The sequence below is a fragment of the Crocodylus porosus genome, unplaced genomic scaffold, assembly GCF_001723895.1.
Source record: "Crocodylus porosus isolate Cpor-Errol unplaced genomic scaffold, CroPor_comp1, whole genome shotgun sequence".
Lineage (NCBI taxonomy): Eukaryota > Metazoa > Chordata > Crocodylia > Crocodylidae > Crocodylus > Crocodylus porosus.
Window position 1 is genome coordinate 70,174,879 of NW_017728918.1, and position 15,004 is coordinate 70,189,882.

The 15,004-nt window shown below is 41.7% G+C and overlaps 1 protein-coding gene and 1 non-coding gene across 5 annotated transcripts in view; one reads left to right on the forward strand and one right to left on the reverse strand.

The window, feature by feature from the left end:
- RNGTT (RNA guanylyltransferase and 5'-phosphatase) overlaps window positions 1-15,004 on the reverse strand; it is a 375,566-nt gene that overhangs the window by 310,720 nt on the left and 49,842 nt on the right. For all 4 annotated transcript variants that reach the window (XM_019537737.1, XM_019537735.1, XM_019537734.1 and 1 more), the window contains 2 exons: window positions 8,576-8,685; window positions 7,609-7,710 (listed from right to left, as the gene is read on the reverse strand). In XM_019537737.1, coding sequence (XP_019393282.1) covers window positions 7,609-7,710; window positions 8,576-8,685 — 212 coding nt within the window. The remainder of the gene's footprint in view (window positions 1-7,608; window positions 7,711-8,575; window positions 8,686-15,004) is intronic.
- Window positions 10,933-11,005, forward strand: TRNAM-CAU. The gene has a single exon. It is a non-coding gene; the product is annotated as a tRNA-Met (tRNA).

The window sequence follows — 15,004 nt, forward strand, 5'->3', positions numbered from 1 at the left end:
CCCTCCCCTTCCACCACAATGGACTTAGCAGCTGCACACAGCTGTATTGGAAATAGGATCAGTATCAGCTGATATGCTTCCTTAAAAATCAGCTATCGTATCGGTCCCCAGAATCTCTATCAGTGCACCCCATCTCATATATCTCATCATATCATATCCAGACATGCACACACACTTGAGTATGTAAACATTTTTTTTAATGGATAAAGTATCAGCTAATACCATATTAATCCAAGCATAGGTCAACCCTTTTCTCCCCAACAAAAAAACTATATAAATCATCCTTAACTTGTACATGGGAGCAACCCAAAATCTGAATAATGTGGCATTACTGTAGGGAACAGATGACCCTGTGTAGCACCCTTAATAACCAAACATTATGGTCCTTATGGGTGTCTTGCAGGATCATCTACTTCATTATGGTAGCAACAGGGCAGCAGGCTCACCTCCTGCATGGAAGGACCACAGTGGCTGGATGACACAGACTATCACATGCTCATAGTTCACAGATGTGATGCTGCTAAAACTGACCCTGGGTGAGCCCAGCTAAAAGATTCCCCAGCATACACTGGGTGGCTACTTGATGTTCACCCTCTCTGGCTCCTGGATGATACTGTTGTAGAATAAGATGAGCTGAATTTGAAAATGTGGAACAAGCCTGCAAGAGCTGATTGCAGAAAAGGCGGGAAACCCCAGCCCTGCCAGGAGGGGAAGGGAGAAGGGGAAGGGCAGGGCCTGAGCCTCTGAGTCAGCCAAGGCCAGGCTCAGGCTCGCCCTTCGCCCCTGGAGCATGGTGGTAAGTGGGGCTTGAGGGCTGTGGGGCAGGGCTGGGGAAGATGGTTGGGGGCTGAGGGAGCTGGGGGTGCTGCCAGTCCAGGGGCCCCCTGTGCCAGCAGTGACTGCCACTGCCTACAAAACCTCCCTGTGCCGCTGCTGCAGAGCCGTGCTCGGAGCTGTGCGGCCAGCCACCTGGTGGCAGCAACAATTTCATGGCGGCCATGGCCACTCTGCAGCACAGGATGGTGGTGGGGATCGCTGCGTGCCACCCTGCCACCGCCACACTGCTGCTGCCACCCTGTGGCCAGCCACACAGCTCCGGGCACGGCTCTGTAGCAGCGCAGGGAGGTGTTGTAGGCAGCAGCCATCACCGCTGGCACGGCCCCACAGGTAAGTGGCAGCAGCTGCAGTGTAAGACCCTCTCTGCCCCCCATCCCTCGCCGCCACTGCAGAGCTAGCCACAGAGCTGTGCAGCCGGCTGCATGCCAGTCTCCCCCTCCCCTGGGCAGGTGGCCATGTGGCATGCGCGCCCCACATCATTTACCCACAAAGCCCCCCACAGACAGGAACCCATGCCCTAACCCCCTGTTCCTGCACCTGGCTGCGGTGTGCTGCCTGCACCCCTGCTCCCTCAGCCCCCAACCCCCTTCCTCAGCCCTGCCCCACTTACCTCTAGGGTCCAGGGTCGAAGGGCATGGCTCGCAATGGCAGCGCCTGCCTGCAATCCTCTCCCCCAGCCCCAAACACAGCCACCACCTGTACATCCGGTCACAAGACATAAGCAACAGTGCAGTGGTGACTGCTGCATACAAGCCCCACTTTCCACCCCCCAGCTGGGTGACACATATGTGGCCCACACACAGTGGTTACCACCACATTGCTGCTGCCGCACCCTGCACCATTTGTCCACAAAGCTGTGTGGGTGGCTGTGGGATGACAGTGCAGTGTGCAGTGGCAAAGTTGCAGTGGCAGCCTCTGTGTGCGAACCCCATCAGACCGGCCGGTGTGTGTGTGTGGCCCATAAAGTGGCACCCCTGCCCTGCTCCTGGGAGTGTACACAGCAGCACACTTCCCCCTGCCATCTACTCCCCCCAGCACCTTCCCTTTCCCCCACCCTGCCCCGTCCCTTCCCCACATACACACTTACCTGCTGGGATGGGTGTCAATGTCTGTGTCTGCATGTCTGTGGGTCTGAGGGGCTGTTGTGAGGGGCATCAAGAGGGCTGTTGAGGCTGTGAGGGGGGAGTGCAGGGCACCAGCAGCGCTGGAAGGGGCTGTGGGGAGCCTTTAATTTTTAATCACGTATTTGGGGGTTTTAATCAGAGAATTTGCAATTTTTAAATCAGAGAAAACCAGGATCCCTGCTTATAAGCAAGATCAATTTATCATCAGAACTATATGGTATTTATTTGCAGAGAGTTATTTCCCCCCCCCCCCATGCCAATATTTATTTTAAAGCTGAAGTAGTAAACTCTAACTCAGTCAAAAAGCATGTAGGGAACGTATATTCAATTTGTTTTGAAACACTAAAGACTGAAGTTAACCCCTATATTGAAGTCTAAGCCCACAACATGGGCTTAGTAGTATTCAAAAGACCAAACGTCTTTTAAAATAAAGACTGCTAACACCACTGAAATGAAGATATATTATGAAATGTCACAGTAATTAAATTCTTCCTGCTACTGAGAGATTATTGACCATGATGTAACAAACATCAATATCAATCATCTCTCAGTAGTTTTCACAACACAAAAAGGAATATTGTGATCTGAATGCCTCATGGCATGAGTGAACAAAGTTTTCATGAATGCTTATGGATCCCTGAATTAACTTTGAAGCAAGAAATACCAAAGAAAAGGTAAGAGATTAAGATATAATACTTAAATTTTACTGTTGACAATTCTGAAAAATTTTAAGAGGAACTAATTGTGTCAGACAACATAGTCCAGTTGAAATGGAGGAAGACAAGGAGTCTTTTTGTAACAGTACCAGATCTGGAACAGCAAACCATCTCAATTTTTTTTAACCTGGATACAAGTTTCTGTAGCATACACCTCTACAGGAATTCTGAACTTTTTAGTTTTCCCAAAATACTGGATGGCAAATGGATAGAGATGCATATCGGTGCCTATTTATTTTACTTGTGAATATGTGGGTTTGTTCTCTTTAAGCAGAATATGTAGACTGTCCTTGTGTGACTTTTCCTTCTCTAAAAGACTAAAAGCAATGAAAGGAAACCCTGCAGAAGAAATCAGGTCCCAATATCTGGTCACCTTGAATCTCCCTTCAGGAGAATACAGCAAGTGAGATATAGTGTTCCTAAGAGTATAAAGGCTTTCAAACTTCTAGGAAGCTCAGATTCCACCTGATATAGGGAAGGTGAAGCCTTAGTTGTGGTAATGGTAAAAAGTTATCCAATACTGAATGCACTTGTTAAAACATTTAGAACTATTGATAGCAGGAATACCGTTCATTAAATCAGCAACCGGTACAGCACATTCCTTAAAACTTTCCTCCATGCTGTTTAATTATTTCTGACAAATGCTATTAGACTTTACTCAAAGTCTGAAATATCGAAGTAATTATCAAAATGCAGAAAGATTCCACTTACATTCAAGGTAACAAAATTGCAGTTGAGAGCCCATGAAAAAAAAACTTCTACTTCTCTCATTTAAACACAAAGTTGCAGGAAAATTTACAGTAAGAGGGGAAAAAAATACAAAAGCAGATGGAGGTAGAGTATTAAAATAAAATCTAAACAAGAACCCTCTAAACTAGGGGTCAGTAACCTACAGCCTGCAGGCCAGAAAAGATCTCATCACACTTGCCAAAAAATTATATTGTCACAGAAGTTTAGTTAACCCACTGTTAAGTAAGCTTTGCAAGAAAATGCCCCATCCAGTGGTGGATTAGCTAACAACTGACATCTTCAGCCTACTTCAGGACTGAGCTGTGTTAATTCAGCTGACTGCTAGTGAATGGTTGCTAACTCCTGCCCTAAATGATATCCCAGCTTAGCCTCACTTGCCTAAACTGCCTGCTCAATATTTTAGTTTATCTTACTCTACGAAAGTGATTTTTTTTAAAAGAGGAGAGGCAATAAGTAATCTAATCATCTTGAACTATGTCAAGAAATAGGTATTTTCTCTAGACAACCAAATTATGAAGAGAAAATTCCATAAGCAATATGGCATATCTTTCTAAACAAGTTATGACAAAAGGTTATTTATTAGAGATAGAAGAGATCTAATATTGAAGCAAGAGGCAAATGGGCTGTATTAACAGGAATATTGCATACAAATCACAGAAAACTTTTCTTCTACTGCATTCAGTACTGGTCAGGCCTCACTGGGGGAGAATACTGTGTCCAGTTCTGAGCACCACACTTCAAAAAAGATATGGATGGTTTGGAAAGAGTACAGCTCAGAGTGATAAAAATGATTAGTGATCTAGAAAACATGACACAAAAGAAAGTTTGGAAGAACAGGAATTATCCAGTCTGGAGAGAAGATGACTGAAGAAGTGCTTGGTAACAGCCTTCAATTACAGAAAGGGTGTTACAAAGAGGATAGCAATCCACTATTCTCTATGTCCACCAAGCATAGATGAAAAATTAATGTTTTTAAAATTGAAGCAAGGGAGATTTAGACTGGATGCTAAGAATAACATTCCAATTGAGGGTTATCTAGAGAAATTGTAGCATCTCCATCACTAGAATTTTTTTAAATGCTAGTTATACAAATACTGGTCTGGGATCATTTAGGTAGGGGTGATCCTGCCTTGAACGGTGTTGGACTAAATGACTCCAAATACACAGTAAAATTTTTGTTATCCAGCATTCGTGGGGTAAGGGGATTGCTGGTTATGTAAAAATTCTGGTTATCTGAAATAAACCGGCAAGGGTTATCAGATAAGAGAGAGAGAGAAAGGCGGGGGGTGCTGCATATGGAGCAGTGCCAGGGCAGGGTGGTGGCCACTATGTGCAAACTTCCTGCCCCCCTCCCTGCCTCTGGCCAGAAATTCCAGTCAACAGAATTTCCGGTTACTTAAATACCAGATAACAAAGATTTTAATATATTTCCCATTGTCCCAAAAATGCACAGCAGGGCCTTAAAGCATTTTTTTTTTTATTTGCAGCTGTATCACAACCAAATTACTGTGCATGACTACCTGTAAATTTTAGGCACAACAGAAAAGCATCTATGTACAAGCACTCACTCTAGACCATTTCACCACACTCACCCAACTTGAGATTGGAACTTAAAAATTTTATCTTCAGTTTGCCTTCCCAATGAGCACTTGATTGTTTTGTTTTGTTTTTTTATTGTAGCTCTACTATCTTTCCAATTTTGTCCCAGAACAAGCTCTCCTATTTTTCTACTGATATTTGTCACTTTTTATATCAACTCACAGTCCTCAATGCTATTTCCACTAGGCTCTTTGGGACAGAAACCATAACCCCATTTATTATATTCCCCTAATAGCCACAAGATTGGCAGAAGCTAAAGTGACTATATGGCATCCAGGCACACAGTATCCTATCATTTTGAACTTCAAATAGTTAAACCAGCTTTTTGACATTTTTTTCAAAATTTCTAAAGCTAAAAGGAATTAGGTGATTTTTTTCTTGTATTCGTCTTACCCATAGTCTTTTGCTGCCACCCCTTTTCAATATTGAACTATATACCTTTTTCTTTCTTTTTACCTAGCATCTTCTCGCTGCTCTTAATATCATATTTACCCAAATCCAAGACACCTCTGAATTCAAGAACCCCCCGCCACAATAATTAGACTCTAAACATGAACAGTATATAGATTTGTTATAATTCTTCATGTATAGAATCTAATTTTTGGAAGATCTTAAAATTCATCTCCTGTACAACTGCAGCAGGGAAAGCAGTAGCAGGAGGCCAAGAGGTGGTGGGGCACAGGTGGTGGGGGTTCAGCAGTTTGCCACCCCCTCCACTTGCTCATTGCTGCCTGCCTCCACCCTGCCACCACCTCAGCCCCCCCTGCACTCAGGCCCCCGCCCTGCCACCACATCACCCCACCACCATTTGGGCCCCCCATCCTCTTCCTGCCTTCCCACCTGCCCATCCTCCTCTTCTACCCCCACTTTACCCTTGCTTCACTGTCAGCAGGCTCCATCCTGCTCCAGCCTGGGGCATGTAGCAAACGCTGCTGCCACTGCTACCAGGCCGAGATGAGGCCATGCCCCAGGCTAGAGCAGGGATGCAGCCTGCTGATACCAGAGCAAGGGTAAGTGGGGGGAAGCAGCTGCACCCAGGTCGGAACTGGAGCCGCAGCATCTGTCTGCTCCCCCACCTCATACTTGAATCCAAGATGAGACACGCCCCCCCCATGTTAGTGGCGGGGGGGAACCTCACCACGGAATTGAGTCAATATGGTATTATTAAGAAACATCTTGAGATACCCATGCAACCTTAGGATGGTGCTTTTGTGAACATGCATTATGATTATCACACTGTATTATGATTTGGGTAAGACCCAGGAACTAAGTTCTTCTGGATTTCATATCAATGCCTTGAATACAAGAAAACTTCCTACACACTTTTTGCAAACCTCTACTTTAGTAATAATCTTGCCCACTGAATGAGGTACAGACCTTGCAGAGCTGAGTACCTGATTTAAGCAGCTGAAGGCCACCATAATGCACATGTCCATAATTCTATCATTTACAGCTTTTAAATATAGACTGTTAAGTTTATCAAAGATTTTTTATGAGGCTCTTAGGGTTTTAAAAGTGCAATTTTTTAAAAAAAGCAAAATATATGCACCCCAAATTTACTGATCTCTATGAATCTACTACAATAACTTCGGAATAAAGAGCAAGCACTTAACTGAAAACTGATAACCAGCTAAACTGAAGATTTCTGTCAATTTCACATTAGTTGCATTATAGAGTTTCTTCTGTTTTGACAGATATTAATTTCAGCAGTGTTCCACCTTTTCATACAGAATTAGCTTCAATAGTTAGCCAATATAAAAGTTCAACATTGGTAACATGTTATTAGGATTTACCTGCAATTCTGTGAAAAGAAATAATCACCATTGCGATACAAGTGGCAGCACTAATGAATCAAAAAAATCACTGTTTGGTCTACTCAAGCTTGAGGATCAACAGAAGTAGAGAACTGCAAGATTTTTAACATTACTCAACATCACCATAAGAAAAAACAAAATGTCAACTTCCTAACAATAAATAAAAACTGGTCTCTGTATAGGGATTTTTTCCTTCCAAAAACGGATCAGGCAGCTAGAATACTGCAGATTCCTGTGGCTGGGAAGTTAGCTTCCCGCCCCCTCCTTTTAAAGCCGATACTGAAGTAGCTCAACTGGGAGCTTAAACCTGAACATCTAAAAGGCTTCTGGTTCAATCCCTAGCTGGGGGCTGGACTAAATGACTTTGTGAGCTCCCTTCCTATGATCCTAAGTTCCTTTAAACCTCTAACCACATATTATATTGTTATTCCAAGATACTTGTTACTATTATATTCAAGCCTAGATACTCAACCTGTAAAGATCAAAGAAAAGAAGAGTTAGAGCACAAGCTAGAACCTGTAAGGGAACATTTAATCTAACTCCATAGATTGGGAGAAATCCAACTGCAAACATCTACCAAAGTTCCAATACACTGTATCAATGTACATTTTGGTTTTTTAGCTTCAATTTCATTGATAAAATATACTTCTCCTTTGCACACAGGCATGAACTCACATACCAAGAAGCACAAAGACTACCCATGCAAAGAATCTGCTCTGTCAGGGCAATTTATGCTTTTTTAATTTTTTTAAAAAGATATAAACTTACCGAGTACCATCTGCTTTCCAGCTTACTTTGTATGGCTTCTGCTCTAAAGCTTTAATATTTTGCTTGTCCATGGAAACAGGCTGTGCTCCAGGGAATCCAGACCTAAAAGGAGCAGTATGTCTAGTAAGGTTCTACAATAAGCTAGCACACAAGACAAGCAAGATCAATCTTGCATGAGTCGCATTGCACCAGCTTCTACAAGGTTAATATTCTCTAAAAAGACATATTTGCAACAAGAGACAAATGCTTTTTGATAAAAAACTCCAAGTATAGCAAAACACCAGCAGTCTGAATTAATCAGGGATTTGTTCAAGGTGAGATAATTTAACCCATCTTGGTATTAGTATTTGAAGATTAGGTGGCACAGGGGAGCTCAAATTCTAGACTCAAATTCTAGAAATGCAGCTAGATGTAGCATTTATACCAATGTTATACACAATTCAAAACTGGCAAAAGCTTCCCAGAAGATCGAAGAAGGAAACCCCCCCCCAAAAAAACAAAAAAAACCCAACCAAACAAAAAAGGTCTAGCAAATCAGTACTGAAGTGAATTGACAGATGTAAATGTAAGCATACAATATTTTCCCTAGTTCAAACTAGCGTCCATTAATTCACTGCTTAAAAAGACATTAACATTGGCCAAAATAATGGATCCAGATTCTAAAATTTGTGTAGAAATGGCTAATAAATTATAATCCAACAATGAGAAAATAATTCTGGAATCTTGTTTCTTAAAAGTGCTGTTTTTTCTTTGCAAGCCATTGGGTGCTATTCCATCATTAACTTTACCATTTATTTTTCAAAATTGTTCTGATAAAAGTTAATCCAAATATATAGTTGCTTACTTGACCTGTGAATTTTTGAATATTTTAAAGTTTATATTTGTCTACAGCAAAATTAAGAAAACAACATTTATTTAAATATAGTTCAAACAAAAAATTCTAATATTAAATGGCTTTTGTTCATACCCTCCCCATCCACAGAATTGCTGACATTTGTGCTGTATCTCGCCCAATTTTGGTTGAGTTGTCACTTGGGTCACATATTTAACTGTCACGCCTTCCAAGAAAACTGCACCCTAAAAATCAAAAAACAGATACAATTCAAAATTTACTATGCGTCATATAAAAGCAGTTCAGAAAGCTGATGTCAGGTATGTTAGACTTATGATTTTATTCTCCATTTTTATAATAATTGAACTCTTGGGGGAAAAGGACTTTTCCTTCTTTCTCTAGCTCTCATGTAAAACCACTGCTGCTTGGTATAACTATAATACAAATGCTATTAATAATAATAAAATTATAAAATTTCTATGCAGAAGCCCCACCTGCACAGAGTATGTACTAATATACTAAACACAAGCACCATACATAAACAGAACTCACAGTAATCATTAGTAAAAGTAAGCATTACATATCTTTAATGTATTTATGAACGCTTACATAATACCACATACATCATCATGTTTAAACTTAAAACATTTACCTATAGATGCAATTTATGAAAGAAATTGGACAGCCCTGATTTTTCAGTGGCTGGGCGGCCACCCCACCCATGGGCTGCTCTGGCAGGGAACTCAGAGCCCCAGGCTGAATGGACAACCCCCCACACTGCAGCATGTGCCCATACAGTTCCCCACCCCCACACTGTTACAATGATCCCATGTGGATGGTTCCCATGCTCTCCTCTAGCTGCTGCATTGAACACCAATGTGGGTGCCCCCTATAGCTGCTCCACATGCTATGTGGCTCCAGACTCACCCTGAGTGCCCTGTGCCACTACATGCCATGCCACACTGCCCCCTGGGGTGGATATAGAATGCAGAAACCAGAGGAGGGAGGGGGTGCCAAGAGTGATAGAAGAAGTTATGGCTAGGCAGAAGCCCAGCAGCTGCAACTTAACCCCTTACCGGCTGCCAGTTGGACAGCCCTGATAAAACTGCATACAGGCACAATTTATACCACATTGTGAAATACAAGCAATATTTCTATAATCCACACAGCTCATTGCATCATAATCCTTGGTGGCCCTACTACAATCCAAAATATGTAAAAAGGGTCAAGCTATCTTCAAAAGTGGTAGGCAAAAACTGGGGACAAAGATTTCTTCTGTAGAGTTTGAATGCAGAAGCGGGGATAATTCAGAGCTTAATGTTTTCAGTTAGAGACATCTAAAAGTCTATTTCTGCCACTTGTAGATAAAAGTTAGGAACTACTCGACTGTCCTCCTGCAGCAGTGCCCAGAAGCAAACTATTTCATTCAAACCATTGAAGTTACTAATATTTACTCCAATAATGTCACTGGGGAACAGCTTTAATGCTGTCAGAACAGAAGATTAAAAGACTGCTGAAGACCAGTGTTTTCATTTCAAAAACAGTACAATGCAGCAAATAAACATCTTGCCCTTATCACTGTCCCAGGGACGGTGGGCTGGTTGAATAGTAATACTATATCAAAAGATCAGAGTTTGCAACTAGGGAATGCTTTCTCACTCCCTCCATGAAAGCATGGCACCTGCAGCAAGGTAAGCCTGGGGAATGTAATTCACCAGGGATTCCCTCTTAGTGTTCAAAGAAAAAAAGATCATATCCCTTTGCAAGGGGCTAGGTCATAATGACTGGGAGAATTTTCCCAAAAGGAGGCACTTAGAACTAAATATTTAAAATTAATGTTACATATGGTTGCATAAGAATGCAGTGGTATATTTTTTTTTTCTTTTAATCCAAAACCAGCATAATGCATTTACTAAGGCTAGGGACAGACATTCAAAAAGCCTGAGCCTGAACTGATTCAATCTTTGTAGGTTGGTCTAAACTGCCTAGGTTGAACTGGTTTGCAACTGCACAGACATTCCCTCTGCACTAAGGAAAGACAGGAACATTTCTGCAGTGGCTCAGGCTAGAAGCTGGGGAGCATTAGAGCAGCCCTCTCTTCCATTCCACAATGCTGAGCTGAAAGGGAAGTGGCCAGGCCCTGGCAGGACATTGATTAGGGAGGTGTTTAAACCCCCACCCTGCCTGCACTGTCCCATGCTTTTCACCACTCCTGCTAAAGGGGCAGGAACATTGCCAGACTCTAGCCACAGCTAGCATACTGAAGCAAAGGGCTGGGAGGAGGGGGGAAGGGAAGGGTTGCAGTGCATGCATCTGTTGATGAAATTGAGCTCTGGAATCTCCCTCTCCCTGCTTCTTCATACTGTCTACAAACCTGGCAGGTGGGGAAGCCAGCAGGGGGCTGATAACACAGCATTTATCAGCCTATCAACAAATCAAAAGCCTCTCCCATTAATTCAAGATCTTCTTAAACAGCTTTTTTCCAAGCCAGGGCCTTCTTTGTGCAGCTGGCAGCGCATCAGTCTCATAATCTGGAGGTCCTGAGTTCAAGCCTCAGAGAAGGCAAGATTGCCTCTTACTTTTTTTGATCCTGTGGCCACCTACAAATTCACTGGTGGGGGAGAAGGGACAGCAAGGATTATGAGATACTCTGTTTACCAGGGCACCCCTTGGAGTAACTAGAAACAATGGCCACAAACTGGCAGAGAACAGATTTAGCTTAGACCCTTTTTAATTCAAGTCTCTAATATCCCTGTATATCAGCATTAAAAAGTCAAAAGCAAAACACAAAACTAGTCTTTCCAACCCTGCATCTTTAGCACTGCTAGGTAGCATTTTTATGTGAAAATTAATTGTAGGCATTCACATGTTACCACAGGATGATTTAGAACAGCAATTTCTTGGTTCAACTGTTGCTAAAACTCCTTCATAGTTGATTATCCAAACACTATCCCTATAATCCTATCTGTATCATCTAAAACTCTGTATGAGGACTGGTGACTAAAATTTTAATCAGAAAAAAACATTTTTTCCTACTTTTCAATCAGCTATTTTCTTGATATAAACAAAGTCTGGTTTCTTTTAGTCACTTAATCACCTTCATTTCTTCTTTCTTTTCTTTTAACCAGTGGGTATGCTTTGCTTTATCTCATTGATAGTATTAAAGGATATCTGTTTAGTACACAAACAGCAAGGTAGTTAACAGCATACTCCTTACAGAAAACTAAATGTTAGCATCACAGGACAGGCCCGCTACTTTAGCAAGTTATTCACAAAATGCGTTGTTGCTAGCCTAAAATGTGCATCCTAAAATGTGGATTTAAAACCATGGTTCTGAGAGAAAGTACAGATTGAGATAAAATGAAAATGTACAATTAAAAATCACAATCAGATGGAAAATCTAGTTTGAATTGCATATTTTATCTTGTCTAGCCATTAACAATACGCAATAGCGAATTACTTCTTACTTCTGCTGTCTGCTTTCAATATTAAAAACAGAAGACAGAACTTGGTGTTTAATGCAGTGTAAAAGTGGCATGTTATTGTGTTTTTGCAACTGCTTGAATATTATTCCACTTTAACCAACCATGGATATTTCTGTGCAGCTATTACATTCACTGCAATTACAAGAGCATTTATATGCATTCTGTATGGTTTACCGTACAGATTTCTCAGAGCATTCACATCAGTCAGTTCAAGACTTTTAAAAGGTAAAGGAATTTTAATCAGCATACAGTAATCTATCTTCTACTCATATCCAAATACTGGAGGGATGGCAGGTTTTCTATACCAGATACATCCCAGCTGGCTCAGGGGACCTGTGGACTCTGCACAGCACAGGACCACCAGCACAGTGCAGCAGGATGCCCACTATGCAGCATGGACAACAATGCGACAATGTGTAGGGATGAGGAGCACCCACTGCACAGTATGGTATACCACAGAGATGCTCACCACACAGCATAGTGCAGAGGGCAAGTGGGAGGGAAGAGACACATACCACCATGCCACACATGCTTTACACAGAACGTTGCCCCCACCCATGCAGAAATTAGACAGCTCTGCTGCAATATATTTCAAGCTAACTGTAAAAGTGATTTGGAAGTGTAAGTTTATCATGCCAACAAAATATATAGTCCTTCTTGATGAAGTCAGATTTCAAATACAACAGTGAAGGGGCTGCAATGCTGCTATTATTATTTTTGTGAATGGTCAGGACAGCTGGTATTCACCAAGTCAAAATGTATTACTTCAGTTCCTACATCTCACATCCAACTGGTCAGAAAAAGTGGCAAAAATTTTTTCCACTCAAAATAGCAGTTCCAATGGAAATTTCACTGGGCAAGATTCTTGGGTGTAGGACAGAAACTTAAAAAGGGAGAGAAGTGCTCACAGTCCTGCCTGTAATGCTAGAGACCCAGGTTAGACTTCCTGCTGTACCTGATTGGCAACAAGTACTTGACCAAAGTGGAGGAGAGATTCTAATTCTAATCTGAGGCACCCATATCCTAATGGAGTGCCTTGACCACCCTGCTATTGCTTCATTTAAGTTGTGTTGTCTGTCCACATCTGTTGCCACAAAAAAGGCAAGGTCCTTTTCTGCCACTTCTCAGAACAAGCAGAGTTCAAAACCTTAAAACTTTCACAAAGCAATCCTTTTCAGCTGGTGTACAGATCGCCACTCAAAAACTTATGTTTTATTTTAGTTTACTGTCATCATGGGAGAGCCAGGGATCAATGTGGACTGAAGCAGATGCAAGTTTAAGAGACTATTGTTTTACAAAATGTTCAGCCACTTCTGGTTGTTAAAATGAGTCAGCCCTTTACACAATTCTACTTGGGACCATGATAGATCCTTCTTTATGACTGGGGGAAAAAAAATTCTCACTCTCTCCCATTGTCAGGGAACATCAAAAAAACCCACAAAGATAAAGGAGCTCCTTGGCTTCTAAGATGGAGGCCTCCAAGGTAAGATCCAAAGGGCAAACACAGGACTTGGCTTATCTGAAGCAGGGCATAGCTAAAGACATATTGAGCATTTAAATTACAGTGGAAAAGATGCACAGGTTTGCTATGAACATCCAGACTTTGCTGAATACCCTGGTTAAGCGAGTTCAGGGAGTGGGAGACAGTTTCTGCCTGCATGGATTGGGCTGTGGAAATGACCAAGCCAACAGGCTCTGGCAGGAAGGAGCTGCAGGGAATGAGACACAAAGTGAAAGACAAAGCAGATCCAGGAGATGCAACATCCACATTGTTGAAGTCCCTGAGGGGTGCAAAAAAAGGTAAACCCACCAAGTTTGGGGGGAGATAGGGAGAGCATGTTAAAACTCACCTTGAACACTGATTTGTGAATAGAGAGGGACCCACAAGTCTCAACAGAGGAAGCCTGATCTGGGAGGAATACTGAGGAGGGCCTTTATAGCCAAGTTCCTGAGATTTTCTACCAAAAAGCAAAAGTGCTCAAAGCCCCTAGAGAACTTGGACAAAGGGTGAGCCTGGCATTCGCATGATGCTGTTTCTTGAAGTTCCCCATGAAGTGGCCAAAAAGCAGGATTGTTTAAACCAACAAAACTACAGGCCAAATGCAAGCAACTGAAATGCAGGATGGCAAGATACCTCATGAAGTACAATTCGCTAAAGGAAAACCTACCATTTCTCTGACCCTAAGGAAGCAGAAACTGTTATTACCTTCATAAAATCTGGAAAGGGAGAATATACGAAATAATCCAAGTTGTACAAAAACACAAAGGAATGAAAGCAAGGTTTTTTGGATGGCTGAACACAGCTTGTTAACCTGTAGCATTCATATGATTTTTGTTAATGTCTTTGTCTTTATTTTTGCAAACAGTTGGAGAGAGTTTTGGGTTATACCTGCCCGAACCTACCTGGTGGACCTACTATGTCATGTATTAAATTTACTTTTAGTATTTCTTGTCCTTTATCATTAGTTTTTTCTTTTGCTCTTCCCCCTCGTGATCTTTTCAATAGTGTGCTTGGGAACATATGTTATGAGCTCTAACTGTACGAGAGAATGACGTTATTACATGCTACAGAAGCATTCATAAAAATGTGCTAAGTTGCAAGCTATATAGCAAAGTTGAATATGGAAGATCAAGTCACTGAGAATGGTGAACCCTAATATTGATCTTTGAATGTAAAGGGCTTTAACAACCCTATTAAAAAGAAAAAAACATACATTTTCTTTAAAGACAAGTGTTGGATATTGCTATGCTCCAAAAAACTTCAGTCAGTAAAAGAATCTCAAAAATTATAGCATGATTGGATGGGGTTTAGCAGTCTCTAGTGAGCACAACAGTCATGTAGTGTTTCTATTCTAGTGCATAAAAAATTGTTCCCCCATTTAATAGGCACAACTGATGATCCATAAGGTAGATTTGTCCATGCAAATGTCAAAAGTATAGATTCTGCTCTGGGACCATAAATACATCCTAATCCAACGTTTCATCATTCTTTTCCCTTTTTTTCCATAAAGCACTCTGAATTTGGGAAATACCTTTCTATTTTGCGGGAGACTACAATAAATGTTTGGACCCTGCCATT